Raw genomic sequence first — 18,260 nt, 5'->3', positions numbered from 1 at the left:
ATAAATTTTGCCGTGGTCAGAGGAATGGCGATCTGTAGAACGTACTTTCCACGTTTGAATATTCGGAAACACACTTGGAGGCATCCAAATGGAGAATAGCTCTAAACACATGATTGATCTGTCTTGATTGACGATCGACACTTTCCGGATGTCATCGATGTACGGTCTTTTCGGGGACCGAATATAGACTCTAACTACTATTGCAGAGGTGGAAGGCAGCGTAAAAGCTCGTTTGAAGGCGAATGCCAGAGAGTGACAGATTAAACGAAGCAGCCCAGGAGTCTGGACGCGTCAAAACAGAGAGGTACAGAGGCGGAAAAAAGAATCCATCGTCTAAAAAACGCGAGTACAAGGAGCACGTGCTCACCGACACAGAGGAGCTATACGTCAGCAACGACACACGGAGTTTTTACAAAACGATGAGATGCAGGAATTTTGCCATGCCTATGATGTGCAATGATAGTGCTGGCAACCTGCTTACTGACAAAACGGCGGAAGTAGCCAGGTGGAAGGAGCACTTCCAGATACCGTTGAATGGAGAGGTAAACGCGGAGATCAGCAGGGACAGGATAAGAATTGTAAGCGATGGCCAAACTGTGGAGCCACCAGCACAGGAGAAGGTTAAAAAGGCAAGGCTGCTGGGAAGGACGGTATCCCGGCTGAATTTCTAAAAGGGGGCAGCGAACTATACGAAGCAATCCACCGAATCATTGCCGGGTCAGGTTCTGGGAGGAAGAATAAATGCCGGAGAGTGGTTGGATGGCCTCATTTGCCCAATTTTCAAAAAGGGGCATTGACTCGAATGTAAAAACTATCGAGGAATTACATTGCACAATTCCTATAAGGTGCTTTCCCGTATTCCGTTCTGCAGACTGAGACCATTAGCGGAGTCCTTCGTCCGCGAGTACCAAGCTGCTTTTCGTGAGAGTCGCTTTACGATGGTTCAGATGTTTACCCTGCAGCTATTAGACAAGTTCTGGAAGGCGGCGTACGATTCAGTCAAACGAAACGAGCTGTGGCAGATATTGCTAGAATATGGTTTTCCGACGAAACTAGGTGCGCTGATTCTTCAGCCGCTTTCGTTACGTTGGATGGGCTGAAGCAAGGCGATGAACTCTCTAACCTGCTATTCAACAGCGTTTTGGAAGGTGCAATACGAAGAGCAAACGTAAAAACCCTACTAGCACGGTTGTTACAAAGTAGTTATGGTATCCGAATTATAACTAATTTCAGTTGTAATCTAGTTACGCCAACTAAATGGACCTAAAGTGTGCTACTTGGGAACGAATTGAACTATCATCACGAAGTTTCACATGCTTGGCTTTGCGGATGATGATATGATATCGACATCATTGGAATCAACCGTAGAGCATGTAGGAAACGTACGAAGTTAGAAGAGTGTCTGTCTCGGTTGCCTCCGATCGAGCCCTCCGGGATACCGCGAAGTGAAACGACTTTCTACGGATTACGTAACCAGCTGAAGTCCCGCATCCTGTCGGTGGCCATTTACGGACATGAATCATTGACACTAAAGGAAGCTGATTGACGAGTGCTTGGGAACGTAGACTTCGAGGCAGACCCACACCCGATGCGTGTGCGCTGTCGAAGATGATGCACATTCACCTGGTGTTTGTGGGAATTGGAAAATGGTAGCCCAAGACCGACAGTACTGGAGGATCATAATTCGTTAGGCTCAGGATCGGCAACGGACCGTTACCGCTGAAGTAAAGTAAAGCAAGACTTTATTATTATTTCAATATCAAAATGGAAGGAAGATTTGTCGATCGATAGGGGTTAATGCATTGAAAATCGTTCAGGAAATCGCTAAGTTATCAAGGTTCAAAACCTGACCACTTTTTGAGATAGATTTTTTGGAATGACGCCCTACCCAGGGGGGATCTATTGCTGTCACATTCCATACATGTGTGCGTTACCGCAGATGGTGTTTGGTCCATGACGTTTGTACTGTCATGGACCAAACGGCGTGTGATTGATTTCGAGCCAAGGGACTCGCAACTCTATTTTTGTCTGCTGCAGTTGACAGAAACTCAAACCCAAACACGCAGCGCAATTGTCGTTTGTATTATTTTGATCCCGATAATGCATTTATTTGCTTTTTAGCGTAAATAAAACAAACTAAGAAACTTTTCGAAAACTACATATACAGGCAAGAGCAGCAAATTGGTAAGAAAAAAAGTAGCAAGAGCGGCATTAAAAATTATGGTCACCTGCCTGCCCCTTTACATGTGAGTTTCACAATTCCTTACCGATAGATCCCCCCTGGCCCTACCCAAACAAACCAGCCGTAAGACGTAAGTCCTACGTCAATAAACGTCATTCTACCAATTACGTTCAAACTATAAACACTGTGATTCATCAATCAATCTCGTAAAAGTAGATATAATGTAATCAATTTGAAACAAATCGTAACGCAAAATTAGAATCAATTTAGCAGGTGACAAATGCGATCGATTCTTGAACATAGATGAAAAATTATTTCCTACCCGAGTTTTAATTGTTTCCTACTGAGTTTTAATTAAAAAAGAAGGTTAAAATAGTAGGTACCTGTAAGCGGAAATCATGTCCAGCAAAGTAATCACGGTGACAATGTTTATTCCGGTCGATGGAGAAGAACGCGCTGCCAACTGGAAGGCTGTTAAATTGCTTCCCGCTGTGTACAGACTGGACAACGAGGAGTATGCAGTAAAAAAGTTGCAGATACCGGTTACCTACGCTGCGGTGGATGATGTTGTACCGAAAATCTGGAGCGAAAAACCGACAGTAATACACTTCTATGACACGTGTTGTTTATACGGGGCATGTACCGAATTAATACTGGTTAATTTGCAGCTAGTCATTCACATTGGCTTCCACGAAAGTATCGAAGCGGTGACCGTGGAAAAGTGTGCCTCTTCTTCGGGTTACCATCGACTAGATTTTGTCAACAAATGTTTGCCGTGTGATGAAATTACAATCAACAGCAGTGGGTCGATATTGGAAACGAAACTAGATGTGCACACCATTGCGGCCGAACTCTGTCTCAGTTGCTCAAACAAAATGGACAGCTTTCTGTGCGAATATATGTATCTCAGATCTTTGGACATCGATCCAAGTAGAACGCTCTTCATTCACGTGCCGAATGTTGTTGGGTCGTATACTTCCGAAGAGACCAGGGACGTTCTGTACCAGGTGCTTGATCGATGTATGAGACAACTAGATACCAAGGAAAAACTTCAATCAAATTCGAATAAATAATTTTTAACACTTGATTTTAGCCCCCAGCTTTTTAGCCTTAACTGTGACTGTTGAAAAGTTTTATTGTAATTTATGCAGTTTTTCTATTCTCCGTTGACTCTTCTGTCGGAATCTTTTGAACAATATCCCGCAGTAATTGTGTAAGTTGCTCATCCGATTCCATCTGAAGCATATTTACCTAAAAAGTAAAAGTTTCTTCAATAACTACGATTCTTTGGCGCTCAGTTTAAAACTTACCATGGTATTCTCAACTTCAAAATTATTCATTAGACGCAACTTCAAATTCATCATCCCCGCTGGTGTTCGATCATCTGACAGACAGTACTCTGATTCTAAAACTTCCACGTTCAAGAATCGATCGTCTTCCAACTGCAGCAATAAACCGGCAATATTGACAAACTTGATCGGCAAATTGTACTTCATTTCCCTTATACCCAACTCGTCTCTCATGCCTTCCAGTAAACTTTTAACCTTCCGCAGTCCTGGACGGGTTTGAACTAGATTTTCCGGTGCCGATCTGGTTAGATTGGCTGCCTTCACTGTTGGTAGTTTGGAAATAATTTTAAACGACTCGGGACGTTCAATTTCGGCACATGCCAATAATAAGTCCCGGCGGGGTTCAGTTCTCTCGCGATTTTGCTTGAAAAACTGCATAATTTGCCTATCTCCATATATACTCGATAGCATATCTATCGATTGGTGTCCCATCATCCACAGTGATAGACAGGTGTCAACTAGAGTGTCCGGTATGGTTTGGTATTCTCCATTGTCTACCTTATTAAAAACTATATCGGTCAACTGTTTCGGATTCATTTCCAGGTCTTCGAACGGGATAGACAATTTTGAGCAACTCCTGAGAAAATTGGCCAAATCTTCAGGTCGAAAGCTTTGCGAAGAGTGGTTAAGTCTCTTTACACTTGTATTCAGAAGTAAACGATTTAACTCATCGTCCTTTATTCGACTTTCAGATAGGTATTTTAGCAAATCGGTGAGCTCTTGAAAACTAAAACAACTTGCATCATTACGCAAAACTTTCCTACGAATGTATTCACAAGTAAATTATAGTTTTAAAAAAATATTCCTCATTTCTTACCTCAACTTCTCCACAATCTTATCGGTTTGAACCTGATACAATTGGGAGCTTTTAAGCAGCGCCACCAACACAGTAACGTCATTTCCCTCGAAGTCACCGATCTCCTGCTGCAACCGGGATGCAAATCGGTCACTTTCTACTCTCAGACCAGTCTTAAAGCAAGCATCAGCCAAAACAACGAAATCCATCAGCGCTAGCTGATCGAAGAATTCTTCCATATGATCCTTCAGGAACCGATCAAGCAATCGGGCTCCATAAGCGTCCCTCTTGCACAGCCCGAGAAAGAAAACAACACTCATGAAATCCTTATCGTTGCGATTTTCATTGAAAAGTTCCACCAATCTGGGCATTGCTTTCCGATAGGTTTTCAACCTAAAGATTCTCGTCGGTAGCAAATACATGAAACCATGCAGCAATCGAACCAGCTCGTAAAAACTGCACTGGTCCACCCGGTCTTCACACTCTTCGTCCAGTGCGTTCAGCACGTCGGTGTATAACCGAACATCCGACTTGCTCCGGATGTCCGTTGTCAAGCAGATCAACTTACTTATATCATGGTTAGAGATCGATTTCAGGTGCTCAAGAAACTGATCCGGACGGTACACCGGATAGAAAAAGGAATACTTAAAGTTGTACTGGGTCGGGTCCTTCCAGTCGCGTTTGCTGTGGGCAATGTACCGTGAAAAGCGATGCGTTGGTGTACCGTTTTCGGGAACCACTGTTTCTAGTTGGAAATCGCGCGGTTGAAATGTACTGTGCAGGAGCGAAACCAAATTAACCGGCCCGTAGCGGTTTGCTTTGCCCGCTATGCTTATGCCGTTCAGCGAGTTTAGTATTTTAAACATCTTTTTTTACTATTTTGCGACTGAGAATAACTAGTTTTTTCTATGAACTTATGAAGTTTGAGAAAGAATGTTTTAATTGCACGAGCTGCTTACGAAACGGAATGAACAATGCGGTAATAAAAAGTGAGCTGCACTTGGTTGGTTTGTTGAGAAAAATGCACGTGATTTTGACATTTAGAAACCCACGTGGTCAAATGCAATATAACAGTATTCTATCATTCTATCGAGAAAAGAACGTGTAAATATGCAAATATGCAAACTAAAACGGTATAAGAACATTTTAGACCAACCTCGTGTTTTCGTCTTTGTATTTAATGGTTTAGGTAATTAGTTTTATATTTTATTTACTGTTGAAATCGTTGAAATAAATACGATAATAAATCTCAATCCACGGCGAGGCTGAAACACTGGCAACTTTGGTCTTCCTGATTTTCATTCATTGTCAAAAGTTCATTCATATTCAAGTGACTTCATCTTTGTCATTCCTCGTTCTTTCCTCTATCGTCGTTAATCCATGGCCTAATCATTTGGATATACAATGTTAGGACAAACAATTTTGTCGCTTTACAGTGAAATTTTCTAAAAAATTGCCATACAGTGTGCGACGACACCAACATTCAGCGTGAATACAATCCGGATTTGTGTAGTGCATCACAGCATCACACCAGCACCACTCGGAGAAGGCGGCTCTGTTTTCTGTAGGTAGTAGATTGTGCTCCATCGTGGGTGGAGCTTGTTGTGATGTCAAGCAACAAGGTCATTTTCGTAACCGGATTTGGTCCATTCGCTGGCCATGAAGAGCGCAATGCCAGCTGGGAAGCTGTGAAGTTACTACCCGACACGTACCAGTTCAAAAATGTTCAATACCCAATAAAAAAGTTACAAGTGCCAGTAACCTACGATGCGGTGGATGCCGTGGTACCCCGAATCTGGAACGAAAATCCTACGGTAATAGTTCACAAATACACTTTAGTACAGCTCACATAAATGGCAGTCTATTTGCAGTTAGTAATTCACGTTGGTGTTCACGGCCGCATCGAGACCATTAATCTGGAGAAGTGTGCTTACTCATCGGGCTACTGTCGGCCGGATTTTGCGAACAAATGTTTGCCTTGCGATAAGGTATCGCTTAAAAATAGCGACAGCGACAAGTGCGCTGTTCTGGAAACAAACCTTGACGTGGAATCCATCGCCGGTGAGTTAAGCCTCGGCGGTGATGCCCGATGCTGTTGTTCAACAGAAGTAGGCAGCTATCTGTGCGGATATATCTACCTCAAATCTTTGGACGTCAACAGGGATCGGACCCTGTTCGTTCACGTACCGGACATCGGCAGGCCCTATAGTTCCGAACAGACCAAACAGGTTCTTTATCGTGTGTTGGACCGGTGCATGAAACAGCTAGATGCTAAGCATAAGCTGTAGAATAATTTGGCTCGATCGGAATTGACACTTTACCGCGATATTGATTGATTGATTGCAATTGTGGTTTATAAATATATTTTTATTGTAGTCTTATTTATTGTCTTGTTTATTGATGGTTTAAATGTACAGCAGCAAGATTTGTAATAATATAACTGAAGTGATTTGTATTATATACAATGAAAAATTTTCTATTGAACATCTTGATATCTCGTTCTCACAGAGAAAGAGAATAATGTAAACTAGAAAATTAGATTAAATATTGCAAACTTTTATACAACTTTTAAAGCGAATGCAAGTTGCAACCGGGCATTCGTTGTGAAAGTTGGGACAAATTGCTTAAAACCAACCAACCTCAATAAACCCAGTATACCTCAATATGTCTATAGCATCGATGCGATTTTAAGACATCCAAATCGGGGAACTTTAACAAAAAGAATGAAAAAACACATGGGTTAACGACATTCAAGCAAAATATGAAAATTCATACTTTGAGTCATAATGGGTTAAGCTGCAAAGGTAGATAACAAATAACCGGCTAACAAACGTCCTTGAACGAAATATGCACATACGAAATTTCAATCAACAATAATACCATTAGTAATGACTAAGTTTCTGTGTGTCTTCAGTAGCTCATGTTCCATCGTGTTATGTCAAGCAAAAGAAATATTGTCGTGACCGGATTTGGTCTTTTCGCTGGCTATACGGACCGTAATCCCAGTTGGGAAGCTGTGAAATTGCTTCCCGATATGTATGAATTTAAATATGTGCAATACCGAATAGACAAGTTATTGGTTCCAGTGGAATTCGATGCGGTGGATGAAGTTGTGCCTCAAATTTGGAAAGGTGAACCCACGGTAGTAAAACCAAAAATAAACAAGCAGACGTTTAAACCGTTTGAAATTAAAAGTAGTTTTTTAACAGCTGGTGATACATGCTGGAGTTCATGGTGGTATCGAGACCATTAATCTGGAAAAATGCGCCTACACTTCGGGTTATTGCCGGCCTGGTTTGGCGCGTAAAAATGATCTCAATAAAAACGGCAAGCGCCTCAGTCTGCAGACGAAACTAGACGTAGATTTCATCGCAAAAGAGCTAACCATCGGCGATGTCCGATGCTGCTGTTCAACGGAAGTAGGCACATATCTGTGTGGATACATCTACCTCAAATCACTGGAAGTCGACCAGGAGCGGACGCTTTTCGTTCACGTGCCGGACGTTGACAGGCCCTACAGCTCCGAGCAAACCAAAGACATTCTTTTTCAAATATTGCATCAGTGCATGAAACAGCTTGATGCTAAACATAAATTGTGAGAATATTATTGATATTATTAATCGTGGTTGTGCCGGTAAAACAATTTAAAGCCTTTGTAGTATAAATCAATTCCGAAAATTAAATTTCTTTTATTGCCCGTTTCTTTGGTAACAAAACGCGCTGCTCACCTGCTTGGAAATCTCTCCAAGTAGTGCATGCAACTCGTGGTTCATACGCCTACGCTAGTCTCCGCTGTCTGTATCTTCCGTAATCAAGATTACAGTTTCAAGTCCGTAAAGAAATATCGATCTGGTTAGCGTTTTGCACATCGTCAGCTTTCTGCGGCGACGGATGATTCTTGATCGAAGCGTCTAGCGGAGGGAAAAGTTGACTCGACTTCTACCTTGAATGCGTCGTTGAATCTCCTTACTCGTATTATTTTCAGTGGTGAACAGCAATCCCAAATATACGAACTCATCAACCACTTTCAGTTCATCGCCGTCAATAGTCGCTGTCCGCGAGAGGCGCACGTTATTTTGACGTAGGACTACGTCTTACGGCAAGTTTTGAGATAGGGTGTCATTCCAAAAATCGAAAAATGCGAGCGTCACGAAAAATGAAAAGTTTTGAGCGCTAATAGCTCAGCGGTTTTCCGATCGATTCTCAATATTCTTACATCAATCGATCGGAAAATCTTCTAAGAATTGACCCAAATGAAGAAAAGTATGGATTCATGATGTTGAACTATTGAAAAATTGAAAATAATGAGCCTATGTTTTACCAGAATTCTCGCTTCGTGATTGGTTGGAAGATTCTTAACGATGATCTAAACCTATACCAATTTGATATCTGTGCTTGGGAAGTAAGCCAAACCAAGTGACAAAGTTTCCTTATTTCAACAAGATTTCTTAACACCGCGGTTCAACCTAGACCATTTTGATGTCCTTGCTTGGGAAGTATGCCAGAGAGAGTGACAAAGTCCCCTCGTGCCAACAGATTTCTTACGAACGCGATTAAACCTAGTCCAATCTGATGTCTGTGTTAGGGAAGTGTGCTAGAAAAAATGACACAAGTTCGTTGTCTCAAAAGATCGCAAATTCTTTACTGCGTGACGATTAACTTTTGGCTAAAGTGAGACTAGGCATGCACATTCGATCTATTTCTGCAATCGTAATCTGGTATGCTACAAGGGAGTTGCCTTGGACCATTCCCAAGTAACATTTTTGTTGCATAATAGCTTACTAAACTGTTGTACAGCTAACTCCCGTAGAACAAGTGCTTGATAAGCTATTATACAACAAAAATGTTACTTGGGTTGCTTCTTCGTCTTAAATGATGTTTACGTAGTGTTATCTTAAGGATGATTATCAAGTCTATTGAACATTGTCCCGAGCTCCAAAGGCTCCACAATATCTTCGTCCTTTTCCTTTTCTCGGCGACAACCCGATTATCGAATACCTGCCGAATTCAGGAGCCGTCTCCACGTTTCTCGGCCTTGAGCGGTCGCTCTCCAGCCGCCCCTAACACCTGCTGCTCTAGCATCCACGTCAACAGCGCTCATCAAACGGGTACGGGGTCTGCCTCGAAGCCGTTAGCCTCTGTCAGGTTCTCTGCTAAATATTGCTTTCGCTGGTCTCTCATCCGGCATCCTTGCTACGTGGCCAGCCCATTGTAGCCTGCCGTGTTTTAGTCGCTTCACAATATCTGTATCTTTACATGCTTGGTATATTTCATGATTCATGCGCTGTCACTACACTACTTCGGCTAATGTACCGCCAAAAATTGATCGCAGGATCTTACACTCAAAATCGCCAAGAGTTCGTCGGTCGCTCTCTTTCAGCCTCCACACTTCGTGGCCGATGAGTACCGGCGGGAAAATTAGCGCCTTATAGAGCGCGTGTTTTGTGCGGAGTCACAGGCTACGGAACCTCATCCGGCTACGTAATCCGTAGAAGCCCCTGTTGGCAGCCGCTATCCGCCTTTTTACTTCACGACTCACTTCGTTGTCACATGTCACTAACGTACCAAGGTAAATAAATGCGTCGACTACTTCAAAAATATCTCCATCTATCACAGTTCCAACATCCGAGGGGCTACCACGCTCTTTACCAGCCAGCCACCAAATATTTTGTTTTGGTAAGCTATATCCTCGTAGCTTCTTCTTTAAGATGCATGTACATTTCTTCCACAGCTCTACGATTAACACCAATGATATCGATGTCGTGATGATACCGCTTCTCTGCACGCCTGTCCTTCGCGAATAGCACCTTTCAATACAATGTTGAACAACAAATTCGATAGTCCGTCACCTTGCTTCAAACCATCTCACGTCACAAACGAGTCCGATGTCTCACCCGCTATCCTGATGCTTGATTTTGAACCATCAAGAGTAGCACGTACTTATTAGCCTAATCAGTTTTGCTGGAAAACCATGTTCAAGCACAATCTGCCACAGCTCATTTCGTTTAACTGAATCGTACGCCGTCTTGAAGTCTATAAACAAATAGTGAATTTACAAGTTGTATTCCCGGAATTTATCGAGAATCTGTCGTAAGGTGAACATTTGATCTGTTATAGTGCGTCCTTCTCGAAAACCACACTGGTATTCGCTAACAAAGGTTGCCTGCAACGGCAGGGTGGCAACTGGATACGAAAAACTAAATTCCCTGATTTTTCCCGGTGTTTAATAAAATTCTAGGTTTCATATTGCGATATAATTTTAACTGAAAATGTGTTTCGATCATTGATATTTGAATGGTTTATCAATCTACGAGGTATTGAGAAAAATTTCCCCACCTACTCTGTTTCCCTACGCGAATTCTTCAATCACTTTCTCTTATTCTGCCGACCAGCAAATTACACTCCTCCCGTAAGTTCCTCATCTGTTCTTTTTCCCGCGCAAGTTTATTCGCAAACTCAGGCGCAAGCGGAGTTTTAGTGCCCATTGCGGCTAGCTCTCGAACCCGCCGTGGTACTTTTCCTGCCAGCCATGCGGAAATGTTCGTATGTTTAATGTTCGTTCTTCGAGCCATAAGCCATGCAAAAAAGTTTAATTGAGCTAATTTTTAATTTCGCTTTACCACTGGTGGCTGTTCTACTTTCTGACCAACGCGGTTTATTTCACTTTGCATGGATTGATCGGGATTTACTCTTCCGTGTCCAAGATAGAGCCAAAAATTCGTAACGTAGAAGGTAGGGTCGCTACACCCGCATTTCGGTTACAATTTGTTACAACAGTATGGCAAGTTTATGTACTGCCGTGAGTCAGTGGAATTTCTCCAACGAAAACCGAATTTTGCTGCGGGGTATGAAATGGGGAAGGCAAATGAGGAGCGTCCAATATAGCTCTAGCTATCCCAAGCCCCTACCTAGCGCCTCCACGTGGCCATACCCGGTAATGCTCTATTGAGTAGCCAAGCTAGGAGGTGCGATACTGTGTGGTTCCCGGCAGCCTGATCTCATAATCGAGGTTTTGGACAGACGGTGGAGCCACACGATCTGGTAAGCATAATATAAGTTATATTAATTATTTTTTTCGTTTTAGCTTATGAAGCATTTACTGCTTTATAGTGAAAACTTTGGCCAGTGTTAATACTGCACATGGATATTGGATACCAGAAGAAAAATTAAATTAATTATTAGAAGCATTTATGGAAACTAAAAGGACGCAACTCTATTCCATTCGAAGGACTGTTGGTGAGATTGTTCTATTTTTACCCATAAATACCACATTTCATAAATAAACTAGAATCGGGAAGAGGGAGGGTCCATCAGAGCACTTGTTTGAAGCGGTGGGCCTAGGGAGAGTGAAACAGTCAACTTTCTAGGGTTAATCTTGGCCCGATTAACAACACATCGTGGATAATGAGCGGGCTCTTCTCCCCACCTGCTGGAGTCATTCTGCATTAAGACGGTTTATTCAACGATTGACTCAGGTGACTTAGCCCTTGGAAGGAGATTCTCTAAGTCCCTGGTACGTGTAAGTGATGTTGCTTATCGACCAATTCCCTTTTGGCCCTTCATACAAGAGTTGGGAAGCATGATCAATCGTTGAATATGTTCAACTCTTTTTGACATGATAGGCTCATTGCTATGAACGGATGTTCTGCTAAGGCAGGTGGTAGTACCATATATTCATATTCATATTCAAAACCGAATTTCGCTGCGGTGCCACTGGCATTTACTTCGATGTTCTGCGAATTGTGTCGCACGCCGCAAAATGTCTGTCCTGAAACTTCAATGTCATTCGATTCGACTTGACTAACGCCAAACGAAACGCGCGAAGTGAGTGCAAACTAAATTTGTTAATCACTTCACCTGCCTCGCAGAATAAGGCCCTTTGCAAAACACTGAGCTAATTATCGATAACCCAATCTATCGCTTGTGTGCCGTACTTCTTTATCTATTTCTAAGTGTTTTTGACTACTCAATGAATCGATCATTGGGGTTGTTTGAAAAATTCCCTGATTTTGTTAAAAATTCCCTGATTATTCCAGGTTTTTCCAGGTAATTTCAAATTCCCTGACAATTCCAGGTTTTTTCAGGTAGTTGCCACCCTAAACGGCTTCAATCTGAGAAACAGCATGAGGGAGAGAATTTCGCATGCAAAATTGAGGAGAGTAATGCCTCGGTGATTGCTGTGACCCTTTTTGTAAATAGGGTATATGGTACTTAAGTAGTTCCTCCTCAGTCCATACCTTTTGTATAATCTGGTGGATTGCACAATATATATTTTATCAGCCGAGAGATGGGTGGCTTTTGTCGTATCAAGAATTGTACTCGGTCCTGGGCTACTCGTCGCTAATTCGGTGCGCGTCTCGAAACACGCAAGTCGGCTTCAACCAGGTCGAGCCATCTAGCACGTTGAGCCCCTCTATTCATGGTGCCGGTGGGGTTCTTGAAGAGAACGAATTTCACTGCACAGTCGTCCGGTATCCTTGCAACGTGGGCGGCCCACCATAATCTCCCAACTTTCGCCAGGTGTACGATGGGAATCTCGACAAGCAGTGCCTCTGCCACTTCTGCTTTCCCTTTGTACTCCGCCAAAAATAGTCCGCAACACCCTTCGTTCAAGAACGGCAAGTGCACGTATGTCTTCCGTAAGCAAAGTTACTGTCTCAAGTCCGTAGAGGACTACCGGTCTGATAAGCTTTGTGCGGCGGCGTATGCTCCTAGATCGAAATGTCTTGCGGAGGGAAAAGGAGGCTCGATTTCCAGCTTGAATGCGTCGTTGGATCTCCTTACTCGTATTATTGTTGGCGGTGACCAGAGATCCCAAATATACGAACTCATCAACCACTTCCAGTTCATCGCCGTCAATAGTCACTGTCCGTGGGAGGCAAACGTTGCTTTCTCGGGAGCCTCTTCCTACCATATATTTGGTTTTAGACGCATTAATTTGTAACCCTATTCTCGTAGTCTCAGTTTTTAGTCTGACGAAGATTACCTCCGCCGTCCCACGGTTTCTAGTAATCGCCTCTATTCTACATAGCGATTGTAGCCGGATACGATCGGAAATTGCGCTTCGATCGGAATACAACGTATGCTATAACACACGTCGATCGGGAAGCTTCTGATCGGAACGGACCCGATCGGAATGTAGAATCGCGGCGAATGATGTCGAGATCGTCTGCAAAGGCTAGGAGTTGGCTACTCTAGCTGAAGATCGTTCCTCTCGTTTCGAAGCCCGCTCGCCGGATCACACCTTAAATAGCGATATTGAATAACATACAGGACAGTCCATCTTCTTGCCGTAACCCTCTGCGCGATTCGAAAGGACTTGAGAGTGTCGCCGAAACGTTTCTCTTCTTCCCAAATCCTTGAAATCAGCCAGTGAAGTGCCGTTTCTAGCGGTTCTTAGACATTAGTGTTCTGCACTACATGATTAGTGATTAGATTGCTTCCTCGTCCCTACACATGTCAGGTTTTGGTGTGTGGGCCTTGCGAGTTTGGTTCACCTTCTCGTAAAACTTGCGGGTGTCATTGGAAGGAATAGTTGTTCTAGCTCCTCACGATCTCTGTCCTCCTTCTAGCGCTTTTTCCTTCTCAGGATCGCGGTCAACTCATTCCTCGCTCGTCGATACTTGGCCAAATTCTCTCTCGTGGATATGCTCAGATAGTTTTCCCAAGCTCTTTTTTTCCTCTCTATCGCTTCTTGGCATTCCCCGTCAAACCAAGCATTTCGTGTACTCGAGGTCTCCACACCTAGCACCGCGGTTGCGGCCTCGTTGACGGCCGAGCGTATCCTACTCCATCCGTTTTCGAGGGTCGAAGCATCTAGCTCCACAGGAAGAAGGCAGAGCTTCATCCCTCATGCGCGCGTAGTTTTCGGCAGTTCGCGGGTTGTCTAGTTGCCGAATGTTTAGCCGAGGAATGTTCATGTAAATGCCGTACAAAAGAGCAGTAACTACAACACTTACGAGTACCCTTGAGATCCTGTTCTATTTTTACGATAACCGTATGTTGCCAGGTTGCTTTAGACAGTCGTTTTCCGGCTCCAAGTTGTCAGTTAGATTTTGAAATCAAAAGCATAATTTGAATCTTACGAAAAGTGCGGACCAAAGCGAATACCCTGCGTTAGATCAATTAGAAATTCTTTTTCGAAAACTATTCTGCAGGTTGTAATTACTCGAACAATTGAAAATTAAATATCATAATTTTGAACAATGTTGTAGTAATTGTATCATCATGTATCGACATTCTGGTGTTCTCACTATTTTCTACGAAAAGTCAAAACCATCTAGGATTTACAAGTTATAGCACATCTCTTTTTAACATCGGTTGCCATTTTTCAAGGATCAAGAACTACCCTGGTAGGGGGCAGTACAGAGGACAGTGTATGCGCGGCAGTAGCACACGTGTTTAGATAATGAGTATGATGCATATTACTGTAATCTTTGTGTTGTTTATAAATATAAAATGCGAAATTCACTGCATTACGGGCTCGACGAGCTGGATACCTACTGTATTGTTCGTTTTCTTTTCTTGACTTCTATTAATTTCAGACTTCTTTGCTTCACTACTATAGTTGGTATATGTTTTAGGGTATAATGACTTGGAGCGCTACACTTAGGTTTTATCATGATCTCGTGTTATAACATTCAGTTATCGATTACCAAACAGAGCAATTAGCGAATGCTGCAATCAATATTTAGTTCATCTGAGTTCGCTTACGCAACAATAGCTTGAATGTTTAAATTTACACTACACTTCTGCTCGGGATATTTAGTTCCTTTTGAATTGTGTATAAATACACACTTAATAAAATTTGTGTCCTAAATAAGCAAAAATTTGCGCTGTACTCGAATTTGCAGAGTTCTTTTGTTTTGATTATCATTCACAAAATAGGTATGTACAAAAGCTAATTTAATTCTGTTCGCTGGTACACTATTGCTTAATAAAATCTACAACCCGCTCTCTCTTCGGGTTGTCAAATACTTTATTTGTGGTTAAATATATTACAAATAAAACTTAAGCACCCACCAGATGTTAAATTCGAATCCTAAATCTTGTCATTAGGGAAAGTAAAAAAAATATACAACAGAGAGACGCTTAAAATTAATCAACAATTTAAATAATCAATAAGTAGTTTATGTTCCATCCTAAAAGCGAAAACTAATCTGGGAAAATGAGCAAATAAGTATTAATGAAGTACGGCTATGTGAGTGATTCCTTGTAATTACGTAGATTGATATTTAAATGTAAAATGTGTCGTTCAATTTCGTACTGTGCAAACATCTGCTGATCAAATGCTGATTTAAAAATTGTTTGAAACTTTAAGGTGGTGCTGGTAAAAATATTCTACGGTGAAACCGCCGTATTAGCTTAACGCCATCAGTGCTCAATTGCGCTAGATTCAAAAACACTAAACCTACCAGATCGGCTTTGCTGGTCTACCGGCCACTGTACCGTCGGGATGCCCTGGAATGCTCGAAATAACTAGCAATCATTCGTTATAGGAAAAGGAGTGCACAAACAAAACTTTAGCAGAGGAAGCCATTGACATCCCTGAATTTAAAGAGAAAAAAAAAAAAGATATTCTACGTGCTTTAGCAATCTTTTTGTTTGAGTTTTTCGCTCAGAGCTCAGACATTAGCTTGCTATATCAAAATAGAAAACTTTCGCCGCCTGCATCTATAAATGAGCAGCACAAGTAGGATAGAAAAAGGAACAAACTTTGAACTGTTTCCCGACGGTCTACGTTACGTATTGCATCGTCTGGTCTCTTCAGTTTGCAGTCTATAAACTTTTGCATAGAAAAAGATTACAAAAAATACCATCCCCCACATAACTTTATAGATACGTACAAGTAAAAACATTAAACATTATATATTCGGTTGTTTTAACGGTCACACACGTCCTGCCTTGAACGACGCGCAATTTTACTCGATTAAGTAGCTGTCCACCAAGACGCTAGAATGTTGTGTCATTGCAAAGACCGTGTAAAGTGCTACATTTCTGCACAAAGTCGGAACATAATACCCACAGAATAAACGTAAAACAATAATAAGAACGATCCAAAGTCACCTTCTTAGACGTCGTGGCTCAGCAGCGGTACGTCGTGATGCTTCCGATTGAGACTGGTGCACGGCAGCAGCCACATCGCTGGATGACCTCGGCCGCATACCTCCGCCAGTAGGGCCATTTTTGGCCGATGACTTCGGTAGGGACCCTTTTGTTGCACTGCTTCCACGGCCGTTTCATCGTACAGGATGGCATGCATCTGGTCTACCATAATTGCTATCACGAACAGTCCGAAGAGAGCTGACTCCAGCAACAGTAGGACACTGTGCAGCATGCGGCTCTGCGTCTCCGGAACCGTGGTGGAACAGTTTTCACACGGATACACCCATGAAGCTATGATGAGGAAAATCGAGTACACAGCCAGTGCGCACACGTACATCAAAAACTGAAGGAAGTACTTCTGATTCCGTTCGCCAACGCAATTGTTTATCCACGGGCAGTGATGGTCCATTCGGCGGATGCAGCGCTTGCAGATGCGACAGTGGTGGGCCCGAGGCGGACGGTAGGTTTCACAGCGAGTACAAACTGTCCACTCTTCATGTTCGCGGTTGTAATTTCGTTCCGAGTGAAGATCGGAAAAGTCAATGCGTGTCTGAGGTAGGGGCACCGTGCCCGGATCGAGCAGGACCGCCTTCAGATGTGCCATAGCCAGCAGAAACACGATTGTATTGAAGAGAACAACGTGGAAGGGCGCCCAGAGGCTGGAATGATTACAAAAAACAGGGATAGGAATAAATGATTTTTTTTATAACAACGAATTGGGTTATCAAAAAAAAACTTATTTTGCTTTGCCAAATGACGCAGCAGGTCACACCGAAATAGATAAAAAAAAAACCACGATAAGAAACAATCACGAACGCTCACCTATTTTGCATGGTTTGCAGGATAATCCATCGAGTCACCACATAGTCGGCATATACGACTGCCAGATAGGTAACTAGAACGCAGACGATTCCGCAAGGGTCTTTTACGAAGCCCATTGTGTGCAGAGGACTGAGATGCACCCCGCACTGTTCCTTTGTCAAAAATTCAAATACCTGTAATATATCGTTCCGCTGCGCCTTCCACCCGGCGAGATACTACTATACGCAGAGTATCGTTTCTTCTTCGGTCCCGCAATGTTGTGCTGTTGTTAATGTATGCTAAGTTGATGGGGTGTCGTCGATGGGCAGACGGATTTAATGGTCATTTACCAATCGAATCGATGCAGTGCCTGCAAACGAAGCATAACACCTTCAGACATGTTGTCGAACCGGTGAACTTCGTCTGGCTTCCCGGTACGGAGCACACTATGCACTTGAACGGCTGCCGGAGTTCGATTCGGGTGGAAAGTACGTTCTGGATACAGTTTTTTCACCTTTTCTCTGCGACCGACGGTAGCATAAAGGTAATCAGACACTTCTATGCGTTACCACAGTTCACCATGATACACTGCTTGCACGTATGTTGAAATATGGAAACCAATACATATGCGCATGCTTGATAAATTCACTAAAGTTTTACGGTGCGATTCCATTAGTTTACAGTTTTCATGTTAATTACATTTTAAATCAGCAACTATACAAACTAAAATCAAACTTTTCTTACTCTATTACTCAGCTAAAGTCTCAATTACTGAACTATATTCTTTTTTTACGGTTTGATGCGATTTTCACTCTGGCTGGACCAAATTTGTATGTTGCGATCTGGACCTGAAACATAAATGGTTTATGGAGGGGAAAGCATAATGACATTTTCGATGACACTAATGTTTGTTTGCTCGAATTTTATTTCAACCCTGCCAAGTGGCCAAAAGTCAAAAAGAAAGTCGAAGGAGTCGGAACCACGGGAATGGCGCTTCCAATACCAACCTGTACAAAAAAAAACGTAG

The 18,260-nt window shown here is 42.6% G+C and overlaps 5 protein-coding genes across 5 annotated transcripts; 3 read left to right on the top strand and 2 right to left on the bottom strand.

The window, feature by feature from the left end:
- Nucleotides 1-2,378: 2,378 nt before the first annotated feature.
- Nucleotides 2,379-3,255, top strand: LOC128741061 (pyroglutamyl-peptidase 1-like). Its single transcript, XM_053836638.1, has 2 exons — nucleotides 2,379-2,781; nucleotides 2,851-3,255. The coding sequence occupies exons 1-2, from the start codon at nucleotides 2,581-2,583 to the stop codon at nucleotides 3,253-3,255; spliced, it is 606 nt and encodes a 201-aa protein (XP_053692613.1). The 5' UTR covers nucleotides 2,379-2,580.
- A 25-nt stretch (nucleotides 3,256-3,280) lies between these two features.
- LOC128742914 (uncharacterized) lies at nucleotides 3,281-5,268 on the bottom strand. The gene is made up of 3 exons (XM_053839410.1): nucleotides 4,349-5,268; nucleotides 3,493-4,291; nucleotides 3,281-3,433 (listed from the first exon to the last, which is right to left on the bottom strand). The coding sequence occupies exons 1-3, from the start codon at nucleotides 5,191-5,193 to the stop codon at nucleotides 3,326-3,328; spliced, it is 1,752 nt and encodes a 583-aa protein (XP_053695385.1). The 5' UTR covers nucleotides 5,194-5,268; the 3' UTR covers nucleotides 3,281-3,325.
- Nucleotides 5,269-5,700: 432 nt separating this feature from the next.
- On the top strand, nucleotides 5,701-6,675 carry LOC128743594 (pyroglutamyl-peptidase 1-like). The gene is made up of 2 exons (XM_053840196.1): nucleotides 5,701-6,141; nucleotides 6,199-6,675. The coding sequence occupies exons 1-2, from the start codon at nucleotides 5,935-5,937 to the stop codon at nucleotides 6,613-6,615; spliced, it is 624 nt and encodes a 207-aa protein (XP_053696171.1). The 5' UTR covers nucleotides 5,701-5,934; the 3' UTR covers nucleotides 6,616-6,675.
- A 587-nt stretch (nucleotides 6,676-7,262) lies between these two features.
- LOC128741060 (pyroglutamyl-peptidase 1-like) lies at nucleotides 7,263-7,926 on the top strand. Its single transcript, XM_053836637.1, has 2 exons — nucleotides 7,263-7,469; nucleotides 7,537-7,926. The coding sequence occupies exons 1-2, from the start codon at nucleotides 7,263-7,265 to the stop codon at nucleotides 7,924-7,926; spliced, it is 597 nt and encodes a 198-aa protein (XP_053692612.1).
- Nucleotides 7,927-14,634: 6,708 nt separating this feature from the next.
- Nucleotides 14,635-18,011, bottom strand: LOC128741905 (palmitoyltransferase ZDHHC3-A). Its single transcript, XM_053838017.1, has 2 exons — nucleotides 17,255-18,011; nucleotides 14,635-17,091 (listed from the first exon to the last, which is right to left on the bottom strand). Exons 1-2 carry the CDS (start codon nucleotides 17,368-17,370, stop codon nucleotides 16,398-16,400), a joined length of 810 nt encoding a protein of 269 aa, XP_053693992.1. The 5' UTR covers nucleotides 17,371-18,011; the 3' UTR covers nucleotides 14,635-16,397.
- Nucleotides 18,012-18,260: the final 249 nt, after the last annotated feature.

The sequence above is a fragment of the Sabethes cyaneus genome, chromosome 3, assembly GCF_943734655.1.
Source record: "Sabethes cyaneus chromosome 3, idSabCyanKW18_F2, whole genome shotgun sequence".
Taxonomy (NCBI): Eukaryota; Metazoa; Arthropoda; class Insecta; order Diptera; family Culicidae; genus Sabethes; species Sabethes cyaneus.
This window is presented reverse-complemented; position numbering and strand designations above follow the sequence as displayed.